Below are 23,086 nucleotides of genomic sequence, written 5' to 3' on the forward strand. Positions count from 1 at the left end.
TGAAGTGTGATTAAACACTGGATCGATGATAATTTCTTCCCCCCACCCCCCCGCTTGCTCTGCTTGATGTGCACTAAAATATTTCTGTAAAATCACAGATGTAACATGCTATCTGCATTTTTTTAAAAACTCTACAGTTCAATTGCAATAGAAAAATTAATGGGAAAACAAGTGCTACTATTTACTGAAGGACATAATTGATGGCTGCCTGGCATATGTGTGTCTTGTGTACTCTGGCAAGAGAAGGTCCAATGTTGCATCTTAAAAACATATGTAATAATGAACAACAGTGAGTGGATTACTGTATTTGTTGATGAGACTTGAGTGTTTCTCTCCAGACGTGAACGACAATGCGAGCGTTGAAACTCCCAGAACATCATCTGCTTTGACCCAGAAAAAGATAAAAGCGAGGAAGAAGGTTAATACAGCGGAAAGTAAATCAGGTTGGGGAATAATTTCAATAAGTGTTTTGTTCATTACAGCGTAAACTCGGGAGCCTGCAATCTCTTGCTTACAGTAAATCTAAAAAATGTTAGTAAAAGCCTTTCCAGTATTGAATCAATGGAATATTTTTGTATCTTTTTGCTTTGGTGAATGATCTCTGGTGGGATGCGGTGATGAATAATGCTTTTAGATACAAAATACTCTGATCAATTTTTGATGGGCAAATTTCAGCCAAATTGATTCTAAATTTGTGTTTCTGTTTAATTATGTATACTTTTTCATAAATGATACCATTTCACTTTTTCACCTAAAGCTGGTGCTGTAAAGAATGGTTGAAATTTCAAATACATTTTGTGGCACTATTAATCTGATATTCAGCAAGTCAAATACCTTCTTGTTAATCTACTCTAATATGCAAACAACACACTTTCTTAAAATAAAATTCTATATGAAAGAAGAAACAAATGACAGGAGAGAAATCCAATTTCATTAGAAGTTCTTTCCATCTCCCTCTAATTCAGGGCAAGAGTTGCTGGAAAAATAAGTTTCCATTCTCAGGGGAAAAGTGGAATGAAATTAACTGTACCTTTAATCAATTGTAACATCAAACTTACCTGAACTGTTTCCATAAAACTGGTCACCTGGATCTAATGAACATATTTAAGTTTTATTTTGAATAATACCATTACAATACAAATGTAACATTTTGTGTGTCATCTTATCTGGCAAATACCAAATCCCATCCACTGGCACTAGGATAACGAGACTTCCCTCCTCACTTTTGTGAGTCACCACTTGCCAAATCTCGTGCAACTATTGGAGAGGAATGTTCTTAGTTGTGGGTCTTTGTGTGAATCTAATCATTGACCCAAAGAGGGTGGAATTCCAGGACAAATGGATGCTGTTTGGTTTCTCTTTTGTTCTGTTAAACTTCATGTTACAGTACAGTGAATGAAAACCGAACTGAGCAATTTTACGTGAGCTGTGGAAGTCACTGACTTGACGGATGGGGTGATCAAGTGTTCAACCACTTTAAATTGCCTGAATGGTAAACTCCTTTCCTCCCCCGTCCCCTCGCCATAATTTGGTGTGATAACAAGCATTGCTTTTTAATCAGGTGGAATGATTGCACAGATGACAGTGTGCAGAAACCTTATTAACTCTAAAGCTGGGTGATTAAGAAAGGCTAATGATTTATGAGCGTTTGCTTTGACAGTTCTAATTGGTTGACTGAAAAACTAAAAGTCACACCTTTAATTTATTCAAATGGCAGTTACATTTTTTTTAAAAAAATTGAATTCTCAATGCAATTTTCAGAGAAAACGATCCTTATAACTGACTGGGATATTCATTTTTTATTGCATTTTTTTTAACATTGGCCTAGTTCAGCCCCAAACCTTGCTTCCCATCAAAATACTCATGTAATCTGCATTGATGTGAATATTAGCATTTAACATTGTTTCACTGATAAATAATTAGTTTAAGAAACGATGTTTTCCTAAACACGATTCTTAAATCCTTCAGATGCATGATTCTAAATGACTGAATAAACCATATGATGAATTGCAGAAAAAAACAATAGATTAGCTTTTTAAACGGTTTAGTTTCAGATGTTCAGTTTATATGGATTAGGTTTATTTTCATGGGCTTTCCAGAATTAATGCTCTTCATTTTGATGTGTTTGCGGTGAACTGCTCTGTGCTGTGTTGCATGCAATGCTCTAGATTTAACAGATGAGGCTAACCGAGAACTGAAGGAGCTGCACAAGGAGATGTTACAAGAACTGAAAGATAGAAATCAGATGTTGGTTTCTAGTAATCAGGCCATGGTCTGTGAGGCCCACAGCCTGAAGCAACAGCTGCAGGGAATGCAGTTTAAACTGGAACAACTGGAAGAAGAAAAACAGAAGCGGCAAGAAGCTGAGGATAGTCTGCCGAGGGAAGGTGGGAAATATGTTTCCTCCTTCAAAAGTTTGAAAGTAATTGGCAGCTACATAAGATCAAATTATTCTTTTTAATATTTCTAGAGTGAACTATACACAGTAATGGTAAATGTGCATGAGGTGTGTAATGTAACATGTAGATTTGGATTGTTCTCTTAAACATCTTTTTGAATTCTATTTTTGTCCCCAAATGGAGAGTGGTTCATTTTTAGAAATGTATCTGTCATCAAGTTTAGCTTCTACATCGGTTTTCAAGCTTAGGCTTTGAGTTGAAATGAATCTTTTAACAGCCCAAGCATTTTGATTGTTCCAGATGAACTGGCAGAGCTGCTTTCTCTGAGGCAACATGCGCAGCAGCTCGTGGACGAAAACGATGCCATGAAAGTGACCATCCACCGATTAAATGTAGAATTGAGCCACTACCAGGCCAAATACAGACCTTTACTTAAAGAAGAGGTGAAAACTGACATTAAACACATTCTCCGAACTCTAGAAATCCACGAATAATGCAACACACGGTTTTCAGCAAGTGCTCTCTATATGCCTATGTATTGGTTACTAAAATAACTAAATAAGTATTTTGTGGACTGTTCCGACCACTACCAATTGTACCCAATCACCAGAAGGCATTTTGGCTTTTACGTTTTGGCTTTCTTTGTCCTAAAATGTTCCAATGGATATATTCAAATAACTGTATCCATGGTGACTGAAGTTATTGGACAATGTTAAGACTAAGCAGCTTAAGAAGCGTCTTTATGCCTCTAATTATGTGTTTATTTGCACCTTGTGAATACATACTGTATTTAAACCACGTGTTTAAGAATTGGATGCATAATGTAAAACGAAAAGGAACTGAACTACTGCAGAAAACATATTCAAGGTGTTTTTAAATGCTGGTAGCTAATCTTTCCTGTTGGCGAGATAGCTGATGTTCATGTTTTTTATCCCTCTCAGGGATCGCACAGGCATAGCCTCCCAGTAACGGGACCGCCCCCACCCTGGCTTGTAAGTACATTATTTACTGAAATCTGATATGATTGCCAACTCCCAGTCACTAAAATTAGTTTTTTTCCCAACTTTTTGCACGCAATACGAATCACAGCTTTCCATCACATATCTAACTTTAACATTAATGGTTCCCTTTTGTATTGCATGCAGATGTTGATCTTCCAGTTATCAATTATAATTAATGATTACGTATATGATCAAGTTCAACCCTTATGAAGATTTCCAACTCCGTAACCATCTTCAATGATCCTGTATTGAATCTAATTCAAAGTGCAAATCCTATACCAACTGGCACTGCCTTTCCCAACATTTAACCTAAAAGTTTGATGCTTTATGCATAACGTTCTTGGGCTCTAATATGAGGTGATTTCTGAAAAAATAGTAAAGTGCTCAGTCCCTTCAGTAACAAGAAGTACATCACGCTGACCTGTGGGATCTCCATTCCTAAAGTAGATTGTGTTCGAAAACTTCACATGTCAGCGCTATGTGCTTCCAGTTTCAGAAATTGCTATTTCGACTCCATTGTATCGATTGAAGTATCAAGTATCAAGAAATATATTTTACTGCAAAGAGTCGTTGTTTTAAATTATTTTATTTGGGTGATTGATTTTTGATTTTTTTGATTTTTCTCTCACCAATAGGTGGATATGAAGTACTTGTCACCCCTTTTGTTGGCCTATGAAGACCAACTGAGAGAAAGAGATGATGTAATTAAAGCACAAGAGGTATGCTGTTAATGGATAATACATGACTTGTGTACATGTCAGCTATCTCTTCCTCATATGTCCTCTTTGTCTCTTATACCTTGTAGTCTTGGTTGGCAGTTCAGTGCAGTTTTATAGGAGTGCAGCATTGTCGGAGGTGCTGTCCTTTTTGCATCAGACATTAAAGCAAGGTCCCGTCTTGTCTGTTCAGGTGGACGTTGTATGATTTAATTATTGCCCAAACCAATAAGATTTATGGTTGCCTCTTGTCACTAGACTTAATTTCTTCACTTAGAATGAAATGAAGAACTTCAGAGCTCGTGTGGAAGAGATAGTGTGTGAGAATAACCAGCTTCACCAGCAGCTTGAGAGGAGTGGTGCTGTGAGCAGCAGAGAATGGTAAGCTTCGCAGCTAATTGTGCCTCACGTGTTGAAATACAGCTTTGCTGAAAGTAGTGTGAACAATGGAATGAATACTGATGACTCTGAACAACTAAGTGTCAAGGAAATACTACATTTATCTTGTCAAATAAACAGTAGGACTCTTTTAATGTCAACACGGATCTAATAAGATAAAGAGATATCAGCCTTAAGACAGATATCTTTAAAACAACATGCATCTTAATTCTAATACTTTGCCCAGTATGTTGACGATTTGTCTTGTGGAGTTCTATGTACATGTTACATATAGATCCAATAAAGTTGATACTGTATTAATGATATTATTAATGATAAAAGAGGATCCCCAAATGACAAACTTAATTTGTTTGTGGAACAAAAGACTTCTTAATTAATTAACAGAATGTTTTTTGATTTAATAAAACCCCAGGTGGATATGTCAGTGAATGATTTCAAAAATATTTTAAGATGGAGGAAAGCAAGAAATGTGTTTGTCTAAACTACTCACAAAGCTGCATTTATTTTTAGTGTAGTACACAAAACATATCATTTTCAAATCAAAAACATAATTTTAATTGCATAATTTATATCCACCTCATAAAGTACTACTGAGTTGCAAATCTGTTCATACACAATTCTTTTATTGTTATAAGTTATTTTGCTTGTACTCACTAGAATATGTACAGGATGCCATGTAGCTAATGAGCTTATTTTGTTTGCCTTTCTAGGCGGCAATTGCAGGATCAGGCAAAGTTGGTTTTGGAAGAAAACCAGGTGTTAATGGAACAGCTTGAAGTGCAGCAGGCCAAAGCAAAAGATAGTCATAACAGACACTTACAAGAAGGTGATTATTTTTCTTGCTCAAGATCCCTATAAAAGTAAAATCCAGCTTGAAATTTATATATACAAATTGATTCTCCCTTGTTCAACTACATTAGCCCATTTATCCAATGAGGATTTATTTTAAACCAGCAGTCTTAAAATGTCATTGGGTTAAATGCTATCGAGGTAAATAAATTGTTTGAAAAATAGTTAAGATTGTTCATAACTCATTTTTTTCTTTATATGATAGCGTCCAATTTTACCAAACAATTGGTGCTGTTGGAAGCAGAGAAACAAAGCCAACAAGAGGAGTTATTGGAGACTCAACAGCAATTGAAACACTTGCGTTCCAAATATGAACAGCTAAGAGCAGACCTTGACAATAAAATGGGAGTTGATGAACATTCTGCAATGGTGAATGAACTCAAACGGTATATAAATTATTTCCACATGTTAAATTCAAGGCTGGAGGGGTGTTAGAATAAAACTGTTTTGACACTATTTTAGTCAAGCCTATAGTGTAGTACTTTATACGAAGAACTCATTGTGGTTTGGTAACAATGGAGTGCATAGATTACAAATAAGATCAAATGGTAAAAACAAAAGTGCAGAGTATTTAGGTGGCTCACTCTGCCTTAGACATAAAGCGTGGCAATCCACAAGCTGTTGTTATCATATTATTTAAATAGTTTGTGAGATAGGATATCCCTTTCTCTGCGTTCCCCGATGCTTCAGTATCAGTATGGATCTCAACATTATTTTGAAGAGGATATGTTCACTTTGAGAATCAAGAATATATTACTGTAATAATAATAATAAAAATAATCCTTGCAATTGATATGGTGCCTTATCATGTCATTGAGATGTCTCAAAGCGCTTTACAGGATATACTGTAAAGTGGTTTTGAACTGTATATTTTGATTGTCGAGGCACTCTTTTTATATGTGAGATGAATCATTTGTTTTTCTCACTGAAGACAATTGCACTTGGAGCAAGAAAAACAGCATGTAGAGGTTGAGGAACTGATGGGAAGAATTGCATCTCTTCAAGCTGAGAAAAAGAGTCTGCTCTTAGAAAAGACAGAATTAACAGCTGACAATAAGACTTTAGAAGCAGAGATGGAGGAAGCAAAGAAGTCCAACAGGTATAATTAATTATACATTTGACCACAAATGCTTTCTACTAAGGTAGTTTGAAACTGAGATCTAAGTTGTGATCCACAATTTGAATTTACTCTGAAGGGAAATGTTTTTATACCATCACAATTTTTCTAAATGAATGGCTGAGATATAACTTTAATTTAAGTGCTTGGATTGCTTTTGTGGAGGTTACCTTCACTTGAAAGGCAGTCAATCTCCACTGTTGTGTAGGTGTTAATAATTAAGTTTAACACGTCCAGTATTAGCTGCTCAAATGAATGATGATCGGGTGCATTCAATTGCTATCCTGTAACTATAAACAAGAATTAAAACATGTCCCTGCTTGACCTCACCATCTGGAAGCTATGTTGCATGTACCTTCTTGACTCGGGGCAAAAGGGCCTTGTATTTTGGAAAATATTATTTTTCACCAAACTGTCTCAACAAAAATATGACTTGCAGGATCTCACAGAAGAAGATTGGTCTTCTGAAACAACAAACTGAAGAAGCCATGGAGAAGGAAGTAGCAGCTCACCAGTACCTGGCAAACCTTATTAGTCTCGCTGAAAAGACCACTTATGAACGTGACCAACTTGTCTATGTGGTAAATGACATGTTTAAATTTTCCCTCAGATTAGATTCCCTTCAAAGCTTTTCCTATTCTTGCTCAATGTTCAACCTCGTCACTGTGAAGCTTTCCAAGCCATTACGTTGTGTAAAGGGCATGCTATTCATGCACATTGTTTTGTATCCATCGGTGAGACAGTATGTTAGCAATTTGCCTGGTGTTGAATTTGGAAATCAAGGTTGGTTGGAAAAACAATCCTAAATAATTTTAACTACGATTAAGTATTCTAATACCATAATATTATTGGAAACTATTTTTAATTTACATTTGCTGAAGGAATGTATATTTTTAAGCCTGTCTCGTCCATTTTTGTGTTTTTTTGTCCATTGCACCTATTTTAGTAGGAGTCCTGTAGCTCAGTGGTTAGAGTGCTCTCCTTGCAAGCGAGAGACCTGGGTTCAATTCCCAGCAGGGCGACACGTTGGGTAAGTTTCTTTACTCCACACGCTTGATAATAATCCCTCAAGGAGAGAGAAAAAAAATTGGTCACTTTAATCCACGACTGTTTGTGGGACGCTGCTGTATGCAATTGCCTGCCACGTTTCGCCTGCAAGTATACAGTCAATTCACTTTACACTATATTCTGTGAAGCGCTTTGAGACGTGAAAAGCACTATATCAAGTGAAAGGATTATTACTATTTTGCCCCAGAAGCTTTCAACGGGCCAAGCCCTTAACCCTTCCTTTGCCCTTTTTACTGTAGACCAGAAGCCTGGAGAACGAAAAGCATGGAGTTTTAAACAAAATAATGGCAGGCAATGTCCGGCTGGGCAAATTGGAGGAGAAAGTAAAGGTATGGATTTCACTTTTCAAAAGTGTGTTTGACATTGGTGAGGGCAGTGAATGGATTTAAGTGACACCCTAAGCAGACTAGGTGTGACGGTCTCTGTATCTGTACCAGAACTGGAACTAAAGGTGATATTGATTCATTTAATAAGCTTATTAAACATATTATATAAATTGAGTTCCAACGAAGTGTTTCTATAATTACTAAACTGCTCAGTTTGTCCTGTCTACAATCACATGATTATACTGGCTTCATTAGGAGGTACAGCTCCCATAAATCGACAATTGATTGCAAGTATGTTAATTGAAAATTGTAATCATAGAATCATAAAATTGTACAGCACAAAAAGAGGCCATTCGGCCCATCGAGTCTGTGCCGGCTCTTTGAATAGAGCAATTAATGTCAATCCCACTTCCCAGCCCTTTCCCCATAACCCCGGAAACCCGTCCTACTCAAAAAGTAGTTATCGAATCGGCCTTGACCACCCTTTCAGGCAATGCGTTCCAGATTCTCATTCCAGAGAATTTGCAGATCAAGTTATTATTAGAATATTCTTTGGTTTTTTTTTCCTCCAGCTCATGAATTTTCTCTTCTCCCCATCCTCAATGAAAGACATTTTAGAGTTCTTTGTTTCTTCTACTGGTATTTCCAAGGTTTCTGGACACTATTTGGTACTTGTCCAAGTGTCATTTTTGAAGTATAATCCGAGGTAATGAGTACTGTATGAGCTGTTCGAGCTGAGATTTGCTGACTCAGCAAAGTCAACATGGTTAATACAAATTTGACTGTTCCTTGATTTTATGTCTCGACTGTTTCTTAGTTAAAATTGTTAAATCATCTTTGGAGCAAAATTGGAATATTTAAATTTTGATCCACATTTTGAAATGCGTGTTACTGATCAGCAAACATTGTTTTAATTGCCTTCTGGGTTTAGTTCTCAGCTCTTAAATTATTAAAATGCTAATGAAAAGAAAGCAACTGTGAAGGTTATTGCACGGTTGCTTATCATTTGTTGAGAAAAGACTGCACCAAATAACATATAGCAAGATAGTCATTTATACTTATTTAGCATTCAGAGCACACGGTACTGTACATTTAAGTTAAACCTTATAATGATCAGCATAGCAATATTCTGGAAAGCCCTTTCTCCAAACATTTGGTTCACCTGGACGCTGATGAGAATGCCTTTACAAGGGAAAGAAAGGCTGAAAAGACTATTTTGTCTACAGAGGAACAAATATATTCTCATCCCTTTTCCCACTCCATGTAAGTATAAATGTTTTGTCCTAGTTGTTGGTCAAGGTATATTTTGTTCGGTGATTAGACTTTCTTAGCACTCTGAAATCCAATTTTTATTGCGCTTAGTGAAAATATTTTATAATCATCATTTATTTTAGTTGAATTGAATTCCGAAGTTTACGTAGACTCAATACTTTGTCTTGGACCGATTTGCCAGGTTACGAGGAAGTTGCAACTATACCGTAATAAAAGCAAGTAGGAAAATATTAAAATATTTACAAGATATCTTAAATGTGCAATCTTCTCCCAGCTGCATGTTAAGATAAAGTGAGCGAAAAAGAGTGTTGGGGAAAGAAACCAAATCAATCATTTTTTGAATGAACTCCTGTTGAGGCAGCATCTGTGGGTGACATTACACCAGAATTTACAGTTGTTGTCATAAAAATACTTTTCCTTTTGTTCAGACTTAATTCTCCTTTCTTCTGTTGGAGACATATCTAGATGTTGCGCTCCCAATCTGTAGGCCTGGTTGGTCAGAAGCCCATAATGATTATCAGGAAAAGGTGGCTCAAACATTAGTGATAGCAGAGTTGTGAGATTATGGAATGTAAATTAGAAGGAAAATAATTAACCATATTATCCACACACTTTGCCGAGATATACAGTGCATTACATCAATTTGAATGAGTTCCCATTGTTGCACAGGAGATTCCATTGTGGAATAATGGTTTGAGGAGTACGTTAGTTAATTGGTATATTTAAGGCATGCAAGTCCACGTACGAGTTGAAATTAGCAGTTTCTTCCAAAATTGTGATAATTAATAATCTGAAATGGGGCAACTAATCAAATCTATCTATACTAATAAACATGTAATATCTGTATATCTGTGTGTCTGGTAAGAACTCAATAATCGATTAGTGTAGAGACATACATTTATACATTATTTATATCAAAGTTCTTGCAGGGGGAGTGTCATGGGCATATTATTTTCAGGCATCTCCTATCGTTGATAAGCTATATTAAAAAAAAGCTCATCATACATCATACATGGCAGTTACATGTACCCTGCAGTTACAGTTAGTGGCCGTGCCGACTCTCAGTGGTACTGTTGCATTGTGTGTCACAGAGCACACATGTGCTCAGACGAAGCGAAGCAGAGGGAACAAGATGGAGGTGGTGAAGTGGAAGTTGCCTCGAGCGGCATTGATGGCAGACATTTGGCTGCTTTTCCTGCTGCTCCTGGGCGGCGCCATGTTGGGAGTTGGACCGGTGACGGGTGACGGTTGGGTCGGTAAGGCCACTGGGTTTCCAGGTTCCTCTGAGCCGAGGCCTGGCAGCGACTAGCCGGGGAGGGTGAAGCCTGGGGCTCGAGTTGGGGTTTAGCCCCTCTCCCTCCCCTTATGTGTATAATTTTATATAAGAATCTATACTAATAAAGACGAAATGTCTGTCTGTGGGTCAATCTACATTCCATATTGGATCCTTTGGTTGCAAGCGAAGATAGAACCTATGTTGCTATGAAATATGAAAATCTCATGTAGAAAGCAGCTGTCTTGAGTTGTAAGTGTGGATGAGCATTCTGGAACTTTCTCGATTGCCTTTGGGGTTCGAGGGAGAAATTTTTGTCAAGTATTTTGCTCTGGGGATTGAACACATGGAGTAGAATTCGAGTCGGGGAAGATTATCTATGGATGGAGCAGGTTCTGTGGGCGATCCTGCATTTTCTTTAATGCTTCCTCGTGCTCCCAAACAAGTCTGATTCTCATAATGACTGTGAAATCAGTATAAATGCTGACAATTTGTAGATTGGTTATGCATTTATTTTAGTTATATCAATGTCCTATTTAACCGGGTAATTTTGATTAATTCTCATAGGGGGCGCTGCATTTTCAGTTTCTGAAAAACAATTCTCTATTTTCTGAAAAAGTAAAGAAAATTGAAATGTGAAGATTGCAGTGCAAGTGCTTATGCTGGAAAATTTACTTCTAAGTTGTGATTGACATAGGGAAACTTGTAATTTAACCTCATATAAATGTGATTTGCATACATATTTTCTTTTCTGACTCTCGTACCATGAAAACAAAACTGAATTCAATCTGTTTTTGTGTGACGATTGCACTACTCCTACAAGTAAGGATTTAATTAGCTTTCGCATTCACCGGAGTGAAATATATATATGTACATATACACATACATATTACACATATATATATATATATATAAAACCTAACCCCCCCCACCATCCTGCTCGCTCCCTTCGTTCAGCGGGCTCCAGCCTGCTTCACGTCCCCTTCCTCGCTCTCCCCACTTTTGGCAGGTGGGCCTTTTGCCACTCTGCCCCCGCCCTCTGGAACTCCATCCCGCAGTCCCTCCACCTTGCCCCTCCCTTGCCTCCTTCAAGTCTCATCTCAAGACCCTCCTCTTCGATCGTGCTTTCGATCTACCTGCTTTCCCACCCCTGCCCTTCACCCTCCCCGATTCCGACCCCCGGCTCGAGTCTGAAACTCTTGTCTGTCCAGCGCCTTGGGACATCCTTCTGATGTAAAAGGTGCTATACAAATGTAATTTTGTTGTTGTTATTATGTGACTTTCCCCTGGGGGATAGCCAATTTTCCCTTTAAATATAGTGCTAATGGTTCTTGGAAGTAATTTTTTTCTCGATCGATGCAAGTTTTTTTTATTAATTTTTAATCTTTTTTAAAAAAAGTGGTGGACTTAATATGTTGCAATTCACTGTTTTTTGGGGGGTGTTTTATTGAATTTCTTGACTTTGATGTATGGTTTTCATCTGTATAGTTCTGCACAGGTTTTCAACAATATTACATCTCAAGTGGCAGCCTCCCCAGATCAATTTGGCTGGTGAATTAATGCCAGACTCATTTTGAATTGAGTGTCACAGAACTTTACTGCTAACAGATTCTCGTGACATCTGTCTTCCATCACTGCATGATTTTCCAAATTGTGAAGTTGAATCCAAGTTTAGTACAAGTGCTTGAGGCAACTGATTTAAATACTGGAAGGTGATGCTGACTCCAAGCTCAACTGACTGAGCAACGCAGGATGTTAATATTCTGGAAGTAATGGTGTGTTCTGAACCATGTTTAGAAATACAGTGCAGTCCCATTATAATATGTTTCACTATAGTACAAATTCACGTACAACACTGTTACACTGTGGACTCCATTAACTGTGCATGTGCATAGTAGGCCTGGTTGCTTTCCGCCTGCTTTTCCCACAAAAATGGCCATTGTTACAGCATGTTTGTGGTCACATCCAATATTCCATCTCAGTATGATGTGGAATGTGCTTTTTCAAGATCCGTAATAACAAAGGCTGCACTGTGTTAAGACATCTAAATATTTGCTTATGTTAATTCACGATTTTACTTGCATAACATTATCAACCCTTCAGTAACTAAGGACTATGTTGTTGTGAATTAGAATGTTTTCCTTTCATCTCTGGAGCCTTGGTTTGAAGCCAAACTGATAGGATGAAAGAACCCTTCTACAATGGCTCTAAAAATCCTACATCAAACCACTTTGAGCATTCTAAATACAATTCCTTGGGCACAAACTGTTCATAACTAATATGAAGTATGATGACCGCTCTGGAAATGGAATGTGACACTGGAACAGTATAGCACACTTGTCTGAAATTGGGGTTGAAGCGCATTACTGGTGAAGTATGCAGGAAGCTTTACTCTGCGTCTGATTTGGGACTGATTGGTGCCGACACTAGATGGAAAGGTGAAAATGATAGTTTCTCTAGAACTTTGATGTCTCAACAATGACAACAGCTTGCATTTGTATAGCGCTCATCACATAGGATAGCATTTCGTCTTTTACAAACATCAAATTCACCAGAAAAAAAACAGCAGTGAAATTTAAAATGTGATTCCACACATGAATTATAATAACTTAAACTATCATTCTGTTAATTTTTTTTGTAGCCACAGACAGCTCATATTAATTTATTTGATGCATTTTCACGGTAACAACAGTACAAAGGCAAGCCATCAGTTGAAGGAGAGGAGCAACATCGCGAGGGGTATGTGTGATAAGAAGAGTCTGTAACAGCAGCGAGAGAAATTATGTAATTTAGCAAATGAATGAATCAATCACAATCAGCCCTCTTGGTTCAGAAATCAGCGTTGCTGATTGAGATGGCCATCAGGATAGAAGTACATAGACCATTATAATTGGCTCATCTCTGAAGGTTACAAGGCTAGAAACTGGTAGTGCTCTGATTGTAATAACAAATACGATATATAAGTCATGGAGTTGAAGATTGCTGTAAGTAGAACTTGAGAGTAGCTTACATTAATGTTTCAAATGCTCTGATGTTTCTGGTTATCATTCTTAAAATAAGGATACTTTTTTGCTTGCATCTGTTTGAATATATTTTCCTTTTCACAAACTTGTGAAATCTAAAAGATAAATCTAAAGAATTGTAATATTTACATGACATTGTTGCAGAGGGTGACAGCCTAACTTTGGCCTAGCATGTTTTTTTCTGAGAAAGGTGTGTTTCTCAGTACCTTTGGAGTTGATGTAAATGCTGATTCCTACTAAACAAACTGATTATGGTTACTAGTCAGTGAGTCAGTAGCTGAGCCATAATAGCCGAGGTAGTCCACGGTAGAAACCAATCTTTGCTGAGTTAGTGGTAGAAATCTTCAATCCATCCCGTGAGTTTAGGGAAGAGAAAATTAGACAACATTGCTGCTCTTAATCACTTTCTGGTTCCCTGCTTGAGATGTGTTGCTACAGGAAGGCTATTGGACTGCATGGGGATCAAAGCTGATATGTAGACTGTTCTCTCTGACCGTTTCTCTAACACCCACTCACACGCAAACAGTGGGAATTCTGTCTGTCTGCCTTCTATCAGGCTGTTAGGAGAAGCTCATTTTATTTCTAACTTAATACGTTGATGAGGTAAAGCAATTGGTTTTTTTTTGGAACTGATTACACTGTGATGTTAAAGTTAAGTTTGCAAAATAAATCACAGAAATGGAGTTCCTGTCCACCGTTTCTGGAATCCAGAATTCCATCTCTGTCGAAGCATTATGCATTGCATATCACAAGAAAGTTTCGAGATTTTGACGGCAAATAATCTTTCATGGAGATAGGTATATACTGTAACGTGGTAAAGTTCTTGGGACAATTTGACTGGAATCAGCAGAAATGTAAAGATTCACTCAGGGTTCAGGAGAAGGGTTAGAAAGTTACTTTTTCCAGATTTGAACAGCGATTCAAAAAGTCATTTTTAACTTCACAAACATTCTATTTTTTAATGTTAATCGACATTGCATTAAATATTATTGGTGAGAATTTACAGTATACATTTCAAATGGAAAATATTTTTTCTAGTTTTATTTGATTAAGTCATTGTCATGAACCCCGTTAAAACTAGCACACAAACAGAAGAGCATTTACATACTAAAGCAATGACAAATATTAACAAATATTCACAGTGCACAGTGTATCCATCACAGGATAGGGTGGGAGGCCATAGTACAGGCCTGCAATAGACCAGAAACCTCTGCGATGCATCTGAGCATGTGTACTGAACCCCAGCCGAGCACCTGTGACACCTCGGTGCTGGTGCTCTGCGGAGGTTGGGTATGTATGCTCTGATGAATCACAGAGGTATTTGACAGGAGAAGGATGGGAAGCCATAGCACAGCCCTTCAATAGACCAGATGCAACCTCTCCTGAACACCCGGACCAGCCACAGAATATATGTGAGTTATCTGATCAATTTTACGTTGTAATTACAAGAATTTCCACAATGCGACGAGCAGCGTGTTAAGGGGAGCGACGAGGAAAGCCATGTCTCTTATTAATAGGTTATATGGGAAGCAGCCGAGATACTGATGGCATAACGACTTAAGTTAGTGATGAGTTAAGCCAGGGTCGAGTTATCCAGAGTTTACTGCACAACTAACAAACTCATTTTCAATATGTTGCTCAGGTATTTGCAAATGCAACAAGGCACATGGAAACTACTAAACTAAAAATGCTTTGCAATGCTTCTCAAACAATTATCCAGATGATGATTATTAGTACCATTGCAACTGTACAGAGAAGCAGAAAATAAGCTGTTATTGTAGCCAGCAAACCCTGATCTTCTAGATTTCTCTTTTATTAGAGAAACTATTCCATTCACTTTGTTAGCAGGTAATTGTTTGAGCAAGGTTACAGTCAACAAGTTATTACTGGCAAAATTGGAATTTATGTCTATGACTATTGTGCTTTAACATTTATACACTGACAGATAACTTTGATAACAAGGGGGGGGGTGTATACAGACACAAATACAGCTTTGTTGATGAATTTGGTTCTAGATTTGATTTGATTATGGAAATGGAATCTTACACAACATCCAGTGAAGGTTATTTGTTGATTCTGAGGATCCTCTTCATAAACTGAAGTAAGGAATATGATTAGAAAATAAACTTGAAAATTCAACAACTAATCAATCGTGTAAGGAAAATGTATGTGCCATTCGCTCCACATGCTGAAGTTACTTAGCATGTGGTATAAATGGAAAACCATATGGGTAGCTGCAGTGGTATTTTTATTCCAACTGTGAGGAAGACTTAATAACTCAATTAAGATAAACAGGGCTTTCCAGGTGACTAAATGACTAATCTACTAAATTCATAAAAAATGGAAAAGTGTTCTTATTTAACTTAATTACCATTGAATAATCTAAAATGTTTTATTGATGATCCAAAAAAATTTCAATTAGAAATACAGTAATTAAAAAATATATTTTTCTCTATGAGGAGCAATGATATTAAATTTATCAATTGGATGTATCGACAGAACAAAATGTAAACCTGATCTGAAGCCAGCAGTTACTTTGTTCTCCAGATACCTGCAGTCACAAACATATCAACTTGGGGTTCTTGCTGAATTTGTCACTTTGCTGAACTGTTAGGCAGTACCAATTAGCTTCTGGGTGAACAATCGCATATACCCTGACAGAGGCACTGACAAAATCCATAGACCAAGCACACAGTCAGACTGGAAGGAACGAGACTGAGGCTCACAATCCCCAGGGTCACTTTCTGGATCACTAGAAGATAAATTCCAAGAGGCAATGAGCCAAAGTAGAAGAAGCCTAGCAACCACAGTAATATCTTTGGCACGTGATTACAAAGTTTAGAGAATAAGTCTTGATCAATCCGGCTTTGAGATGTAATGGATGGTGAATCAAGACTGTGATGTGAATAGTAATCAGAGTTGGTATTCCTGTTTGGAGTTCTTGGGGAATCCCTTTGCACCTCCATTATGGTAATAACTAAACAGTTAGAAGACCCATGGGTTGGACTGGAAGAAGTCAAGTTTTTTGGCGTCAAAACTACTTCTTTGGAGTCTGAATTCCACGATGGTCTGTCTCTGACCATAAGTTTGGACATGATGTTTACATCGTCAGGGAGACCTGCAATTTGATCTTCATGGACTTCGGTCTCATGACGGCAAAAGGGACAGCTAATGCTGTGGGTGCTGTCACTTATGTCGAGAATTTTGTTCAGACATCTTACACAAACTCTGTGCAAACAATCCAAGATCTTGGGCTTCCGACTGTGGCCATTGTATCTTTGGTAGCAAATTTTGCATTCCAGTTCATCACTGGAAATCTTTTCCTCCCCTTCAATGCGAGTGCAGCTCATCTTTAATTCATACTGGGAAAGAAAGAAAAAATACGCTTTGTAAAAAGAAAATCCAATCAAATTCTAGCCTGAAAAGACAAACAAGCTATTTTTTGATTGATTGAAACAGAAACGTATCTGCATCTATGACCATGTCATTAAGCAGCAGTTTTCATTCATATATACAATAGCTGGAAATGCTAGTTTCATTCTTGTCAACCATTTCAAACTTAGTTCTCCACTACAGTATTCTCACTTTGCACATTTTAATTTGAAGCAAATGTTGGAATCAAATTCCAGCATCCCTCACCTTTGAGAGCACAAAAGTCTATTAAATGTCTACATATAATCTCCAGGGTCAAAATTTTATCGTTTAAGAAAATAGCTGATTTGCATTACCAAGTGCATTTTGCTTCAGTTGCTGAAATGTGCACATGACTGCAAATACTGCTCCAATGACAAATTCCAAATATAGAACCTACTCTGTTAGGAATATACTGAGTAAGAAAATGACCTCGCCAAATTGGAAGTGCATTCAGTTGTTTCCATATGTTGTACAATTCTAGATGATCTCTATATAGTAAATGCCATGATACTTGATATGATGTATTGGTTGTAATCTGGAAAGATGTCAGTTTTAGTCAATAGAGAGCACTGTCACCTCTGGGTCAGATTTTTGTAGGTCCTGTGCCAGGACTTGATCTTATAGCATAGGATAGTGCCCTATGGGAGAAGTACCGTATTTTTAAAGTGCTATCCTTAGGATAGGTAGTTAAACAGTCTTATAAATTGTACAATAATTAACTGAAAGCACTTTTAGTTGTTTCAATGTGACAAGGTGCTATAAAATGTTTCTATATTCTCTCTGCTTATATTTTGTCACCAGAATTTTAGCTATAATTGCTTTTTCTATGATATTGCCTTTCAATAAACTTGAGGTTTACTGAATGGAAACCAGCAATAGGTTACTGGAAAAATATATTTTCACTATTGCATATTTGTGTTCATAAATCTATTCATTAAGCACGTTTGCAACTACTGAATTATTACCTTGCACCTTTGAACCTTGGATGTTTGAAATTTATGATTGATATGGTACTGATCAAAGTGAGGATGGCAATAGAGGGACATTTTTTAGATGAGATCTTTATCCATCGTCTGGCCTGAATTCAGCTGCCAACTGCCAATCAGGAATACATTTTCTCAAATGAAATGGAAATGAGTTAAATTTGCATATTCTTGATTCAATCCAATTTGAAAGAAAGGTGTTGTTTTACGATGATCCCGTGTAATAATAGATCAAGCTGAAAATATAACGATGAAGGCAAGTGCAGTCAAATTGCAAGGGGAGAAAAATACTGTGATAGAAGAGTTCATGAACCATTTTAAATTAAATTGAGTCATCGATCCTTCAGTGTTTTTGCAACACACTCTGCCTGTTAGTTCTATTTCCAGGGTTTATCATTTGCTTCGTGAATGGAAGCTTATTCAGATGGATTATGTTTTTCATCCATCCTTATGAAGGGTGAACATTGTAAAATTTGGTATGGGCCACACCTTTTTTTAAAGTACAAAAAGTACCATCACTGATGGAGTTGAAAATATTGAGAGTATCCAGAGATTTTAAAAAAAATAGTTTTGGTACTCTTGCCATTTGAGCATTTATTTCAGTATTTAATGTAGCATTTCATTCATATTTTTCTTCCTGATTTCTTTATTTTTGACGTGTGACAATATGGCATGTTTCCCTCCCCCTCATTTTCCATCCTTGAAGATGACCCAGTCTTCAAGGATAGAAGATTCTATCCTCCTCTATCCCACTCTACCACTTCTTTTAGCCAGGGTGGCAGGACACTGTCAAGTTCTCTGCGACCGTTGTATTAAGGACTTGACTGCAGGAGGTGCTATTCTAGTAAGGCATGTTGAATTATTTTCCTTCCTTCACTCTGAAGGAATACTTTGCTTTCAAGCGATGCTTCATAAAATATATGAACTTAGAACTCGCTATATTATACCAGCTGAGTCAAAGGTGTTGAATTTATACAGACTGATGGCCTCCTGGATTCTTTATTAAAAATAATTATGCAGAATATCTAAGTTCAGTTTTTTTTTAAATTAAGCTTCTTTCCCCTGCCAAGGTAGCTCGCAGTAAAGGAGACAAAATGGATCCACACGGTACATCGATATTTCTAATTGATCATTTTAGTGCAATTACAGCTCATCATTTCATAATGGCATCTAATCTTTTGTTTACATCATTGAAGCTGGATGAAGACCACACCTCAATAGGGAACAAATTGCATCATGACAGTCTGCTACTTATGAAAGGAGCTTTGTTATAGGCAAGTCTATGTCAAACTGTACATTTGTCATGAGTTTTAACAACACCTTGTGTGGTTTATTGCAGACATTGCTTTAATATGAAATAAAAGGCAGCAAATTTGCTTTATCTGAATAAGAAATGGGTGTTCTTAAAGTATTATATAATTTTTAATTCCCAATAGTTTTATTGCTTGTGCTTTCACCAGGTTAAAAGTAGCAGTTTTAGTGGAATGCTCCTGAAGTCTCTTTATTTCTGAATAATATTTCCGGTTTCTGTTCATTCCTAATTATTGTGAGAAAACAGCCTTGAGCATTAAAGAAAATAGAAATCTAATTTACATCGTAAGCAAGACTCTGTAGAACCAAATTTAAAAATTTGCAAAATGAAAACAAACAGAATTGAAATTAAAGTCTTCTGATGAGATATTAGCTCTTATTATCACTATGAAACCTTTTTGGGGGGGGGCAAAATGTTTACAGACCTAAATACGAATCGAAACCTGAAGGTTATTTTAAATAGTTGATATAGAAAGTATAAACAACCTACCTGGGATTTGTCATAATTGAGACAACTGAAATTTCTAACCAGGACGGTACATTTTCCACAGTTGATCCACGGGCCAGCAGGTTATTGATGAGTTAGTTGTAAGCACTCATTGCACCAGATTAAAATGACAGGAATAGTGTCTCTCCATTAAATCACGCAGTTGTACAAAACAAAAGCCACTGTGAAGCTTGGAGACATCAACAATCGTATGAAGGAACAAGAAGAGGACTTTTCCAGAAAGACTGCTCAGTACCAGCAAGAAATATGCCACCTCCAGCGACTGCTGAAAGACAAGCAGGAAACCCTTGATGGAGTGCTTGAACAGAAAAGGTAAACCCGTCACAGCCAATGCAAACCAATTAGAGCAGACTGGTAGATTGGGCAGATGCACAGCTGCAGGCTCCTGTGTTCTATTATTCCCATCTGGTGTCTCGATGAATGTACTACCTTGTTCAGATTAAATTTGTCACAAACCCACACACTCGCAGACAAAAGGCAGAAATGAGAATTCAGTTATCTTAGCCTTGATAATGTCTTTTTTTCTCTTTTGGAGTCGGTCATTGTTGCAGATCCTGTTGCCAGACTGCTGGCTAATAGTTTTGCTTGTTTCTGTAAACAAATAGATTAATTGTTCAGGGGGAAAATCTGCTTGTGAGCTGAAAGCTTGAACGTCTACGATGCAGCATCAGATCCAAGCTCTTTACTGCTGTCTGAATTATCCTCGCTCTAATAATATCCTGCTTTCAGTGAGGATATCAGTATGTTCAACTTGCCAGCTGTGGGATATTGATTTGATGTGATGTGAAATGAAGGCCGTCAGTTAATCCTCCCATTTTGGGTGGGGGTAGGGAGGAATTGAAGACAAATGCTTTTGCATATAATATTATGCATCCTAGTGGTCCCTTTGATGTTGAAGCAGAAGCAGACACTTACAGCTGAAATCATCCTTCTGTAACTGAGATTTTGATTGTGTATAGAATGAAAGCCTCTCTCTCTCCAGTGATAATGCCAGCAGAGATTTATATCCTGCTGGTAGCAGCTGTCTGAAATCCCAACCCATCATCAGCACAGAGGGAGGAAAATTGGCAAAAACCTAATCAGCTCTTTTGGGAGATCTTTGTGCTTTTTTGAGATAAGATTAAATCATTGAAAAGCTAAATCCTGAACTGCTACAGAATTGTTCAGTTGTTCAAGTAGCAAGCACTACCCACAGAACCATTTTACGGGGATTAAATGAAATAACATACTAGATAATTGACAATGAATTAAAGAAACCTCTATCAGAATTTCAGAATTTTGCCATGAGGTACTGAAGGACTGGCTATAGAACTTGAGTATTTGTAATAAATTATTCGTTTGTAATTTTTTGAAGAAGTTTATAAAAAATCTCAATGTCATTAATCTGTGATGTATGTAAATAGAAAAAATATTTTCATGATTTGAACAGAATGTATGAATCCTGGTTATGAACTTAGGTATTGCCCAAGAGGTAAAAATGTAATTCAAATGTATGAATATCATGTCTTATCTAAGTAAAGTTAATGGTAATAGAGACACTTGTTCATAATTAATAGTGTGATGCAGTACTTGTGTATTAATATACAAGTACTACATCACACTATTATACTGGCTTAATACTGAATTCAAGCAGTGACGAAAAGTAATCACCAGCAATTCTTCAGAAATACTTCTTTGATGAAAAATGTTAGCCTGGCTCAGGTGGTCACAACCTCACCTCTGAAGTCAGAAAGTTGAGGATTGAAGCCTAATGTAAGGAATTTAAGCTCATAGTCCAGGTTGACGATCCAGTGCGGTCATGGGGGTGCACTACATGATTGGAGTTGTCATCCTTTGGATGAGACATTAAACTGAGACACAAATTGGCCTGTTCAGGTGCATGTAACAGATCCCAAAGAGAAAGGTGGTTCTCCCGGTGTCCCAACAATCCCCCACCACCCCTCCCCAGATAAAATTGGTCATTCACTTCATGACTGTTTGCGAAACATTGGCTGCTGGGTTTGTTACAAAATGCAGTCACTGCACTTCACAGTAAAATATTGTGAAGCAATATTCAATCAAAAAGTAATCAAAGGATTATTAAATGGTATTTCCTTTTTTTAAGTGCAGGTTTAATTTAAATGTTGACCATTTGGAAGGCCTGTTACATACTGTGTTAAAGCAATCAAAATATATAAACAGCTTGCTTTGCTGACTTACTGTGGTGTCTGATTAATTTGCTGGGACCAGACTGGTTTGCAGCATGTTTCAACCAGTACCTCGCTGTTAGGCATCCTTCATTGTCCTTGAATTCCTTATGGGCATTGCCAGCACTTAACTGACATGAAGAAAAATGATTGAAGTTTTTTTTTAAAAGACAAATCTCTTATGGTTTGTATAATATACAATTTTTATTTGAGGTTAATTGTTTTCTTCCCTCTTGTACTCCTCCCTTCATTCCCTGCCCCAGAAGATGGGGCAGATGAACAGCTTCCAGGTGTTCCCTGATGCAGTTCTTTATCCAAGTTGTAACAATTAATTGAGAGCACAGCCAACAGAGCCAAGATGATCAAACTTTTTCATAATTTATATACTAACTTCATATGTCTCTTGAATACTCCTATTTTATTCCTTTCAGTGTAGATCTATCCGTGCCATATGCTATTTTTACCAACCAGATAACTAGCCTGATATCAGTATTAGTATCAGTCTTGATTCAGGTACTAACAGGTGATAAAGGTGCCTGTCCTATTAATTGTTTGTTCCACTGAGCAATACTTATTCTCCATTTGGTATCTCATCTTCATGGCATGGGTGAGAAGATTAGGAACTTGTCATTAAAGGAATGTGAATGTAAGGGCTCGAGAATCAGTAGAGTTAAAAGTTTCTGAAATGACAAAAATAGCTTCTACCGGAGGCAAATGGTTCAAAGAAGATGTACTCGCTTGTTTATCAGGCTGAGCTTGAAAAACATTGTGGGCCAGGCTGAACTGTACCTTTGAAATGTGTGTTGTGCAGAATTGTAGCTGTTGCAGGAATTATAATTGAGATGCTCTTTACATAGCAGAAGATATGCATCAGCCTAGTGGTTAACTTAAGTGCATGCCATAAAAATAATGCACCATTTTGACATCAGTTAATCCTTCCTAGTGTTTCTATTACTGTAATGCATTAATGCCAAAAAATCTCTTCCGGAAGAGTAGGCTTTTGAATCACAGAATTATATCCTGAGGATATCTTTGCCATAGTAAGAAGCTGCAGTGCAAACTTTACAGTGGCTTTGTAAGGTTAAGATCAAGGTACTCATCTCATCAATGCCATCACTTAATGACCGGATAATTATGTTTTTAGAAAAGTAGTACAATATGTATCCTTATGGAGTCCAAAAGCACACTTTTTTAAGTACCAGGTGTGCTTTGCATAATTTTTAAATGGAATTTGCTATTAC

The 23,086-nt window shown here is 37.2% G+C and overlaps 2 protein-coding genes across 5 annotated transcripts in view; one reads left to right on the forward strand and one right to left on the reverse strand.

Moving 5' to 3' along the window:
• The window catches only part of cep89 (centrosomal protein 89), a 33,861-nt gene that overhangs the window by 6,437 nt on the left and 4,338 nt on the right, over window positions 1-23,086 (forward strand). The window contains exons 8-19 of one of the 3 annotated variants that reach the window (XM_042340517.1): window positions 339-443; window positions 2,169-2,387; window positions 2,700-2,842; window positions 3,341-3,391; window positions 4,036-4,119; window positions 4,394-4,497; window positions 5,226-5,341; window positions 5,570-5,750; window positions 6,296-6,463; window positions 6,921-7,062; window positions 7,789-7,878; window positions 19,802-19,971. In XM_042340517.1, the coding sequence (XP_042196451.1) occupies window positions 339-443; window positions 2,169-2,387; window positions 2,700-2,842; window positions 3,341-3,391; window positions 4,036-4,119; window positions 4,394-4,497; window positions 5,226-5,341; window positions 5,570-5,750; window positions 6,296-6,463; window positions 6,921-7,062; window positions 7,789-7,878; window positions 19,802-19,971 (1,573 nt within the window). The remainder of the gene's footprint in view (window positions 1-338; window positions 444-2,168; window positions 2,388-2,699; window positions 2,843-3,340; window positions 3,392-4,035; window positions 4,120-4,393; window positions 4,498-5,225; window positions 5,342-5,569; window positions 5,751-6,295; window positions 6,464-6,920; window positions 7,063-7,788; window positions 7,879-19,801; window positions 19,972-23,086) is intronic. The other 2 variants (XM_042340518.1, XM_042340519.1) reach the window with 2 other exon arrangements.
• Window positions 15,902-23,086, reverse strand: part of zgc:165481 (uncharacterized protein LOC100073327 homolog) — a 33,489-nt gene continuing 26,304 nt past the window's right edge. The window contains exons 1-2 of one of the 2 annotated variants that reach the window (XM_042340521.1): window positions 19,642-19,795; window positions 15,902-16,805 (exon numbers count right to left, since the gene is read on the reverse strand). In XM_042340521.1, coding sequence (XP_042196455.1) covers window positions 16,068-16,793 — 726 coding nt within the window. In that variant the 5' untranslated portion in view covers window positions 16,794-16,805; window positions 19,642-19,795 and the 3' untranslated portion in view covers window positions 15,902-16,067. Of the gene's footprint in view, window positions 16,806-19,641; window positions 19,796-23,086 lie in introns of those variants that run through there. The other variant, XM_042340522.1, reaches the window with a different exon arrangement.

This window comes from Callorhinchus milii, unplaced genomic scaffold, assembly GCF_018977255.1.
Source record: "Callorhinchus milii isolate IMCB2004 unplaced genomic scaffold, IMCB_Cmil_1.0 Scaffold14, whole genome shotgun sequence".
NCBI lineage: Eukaryota > Metazoa > Chordata > Chondrichthyes > Chimaeriformes > Callorhinchidae > Callorhinchus > Callorhinchus milii.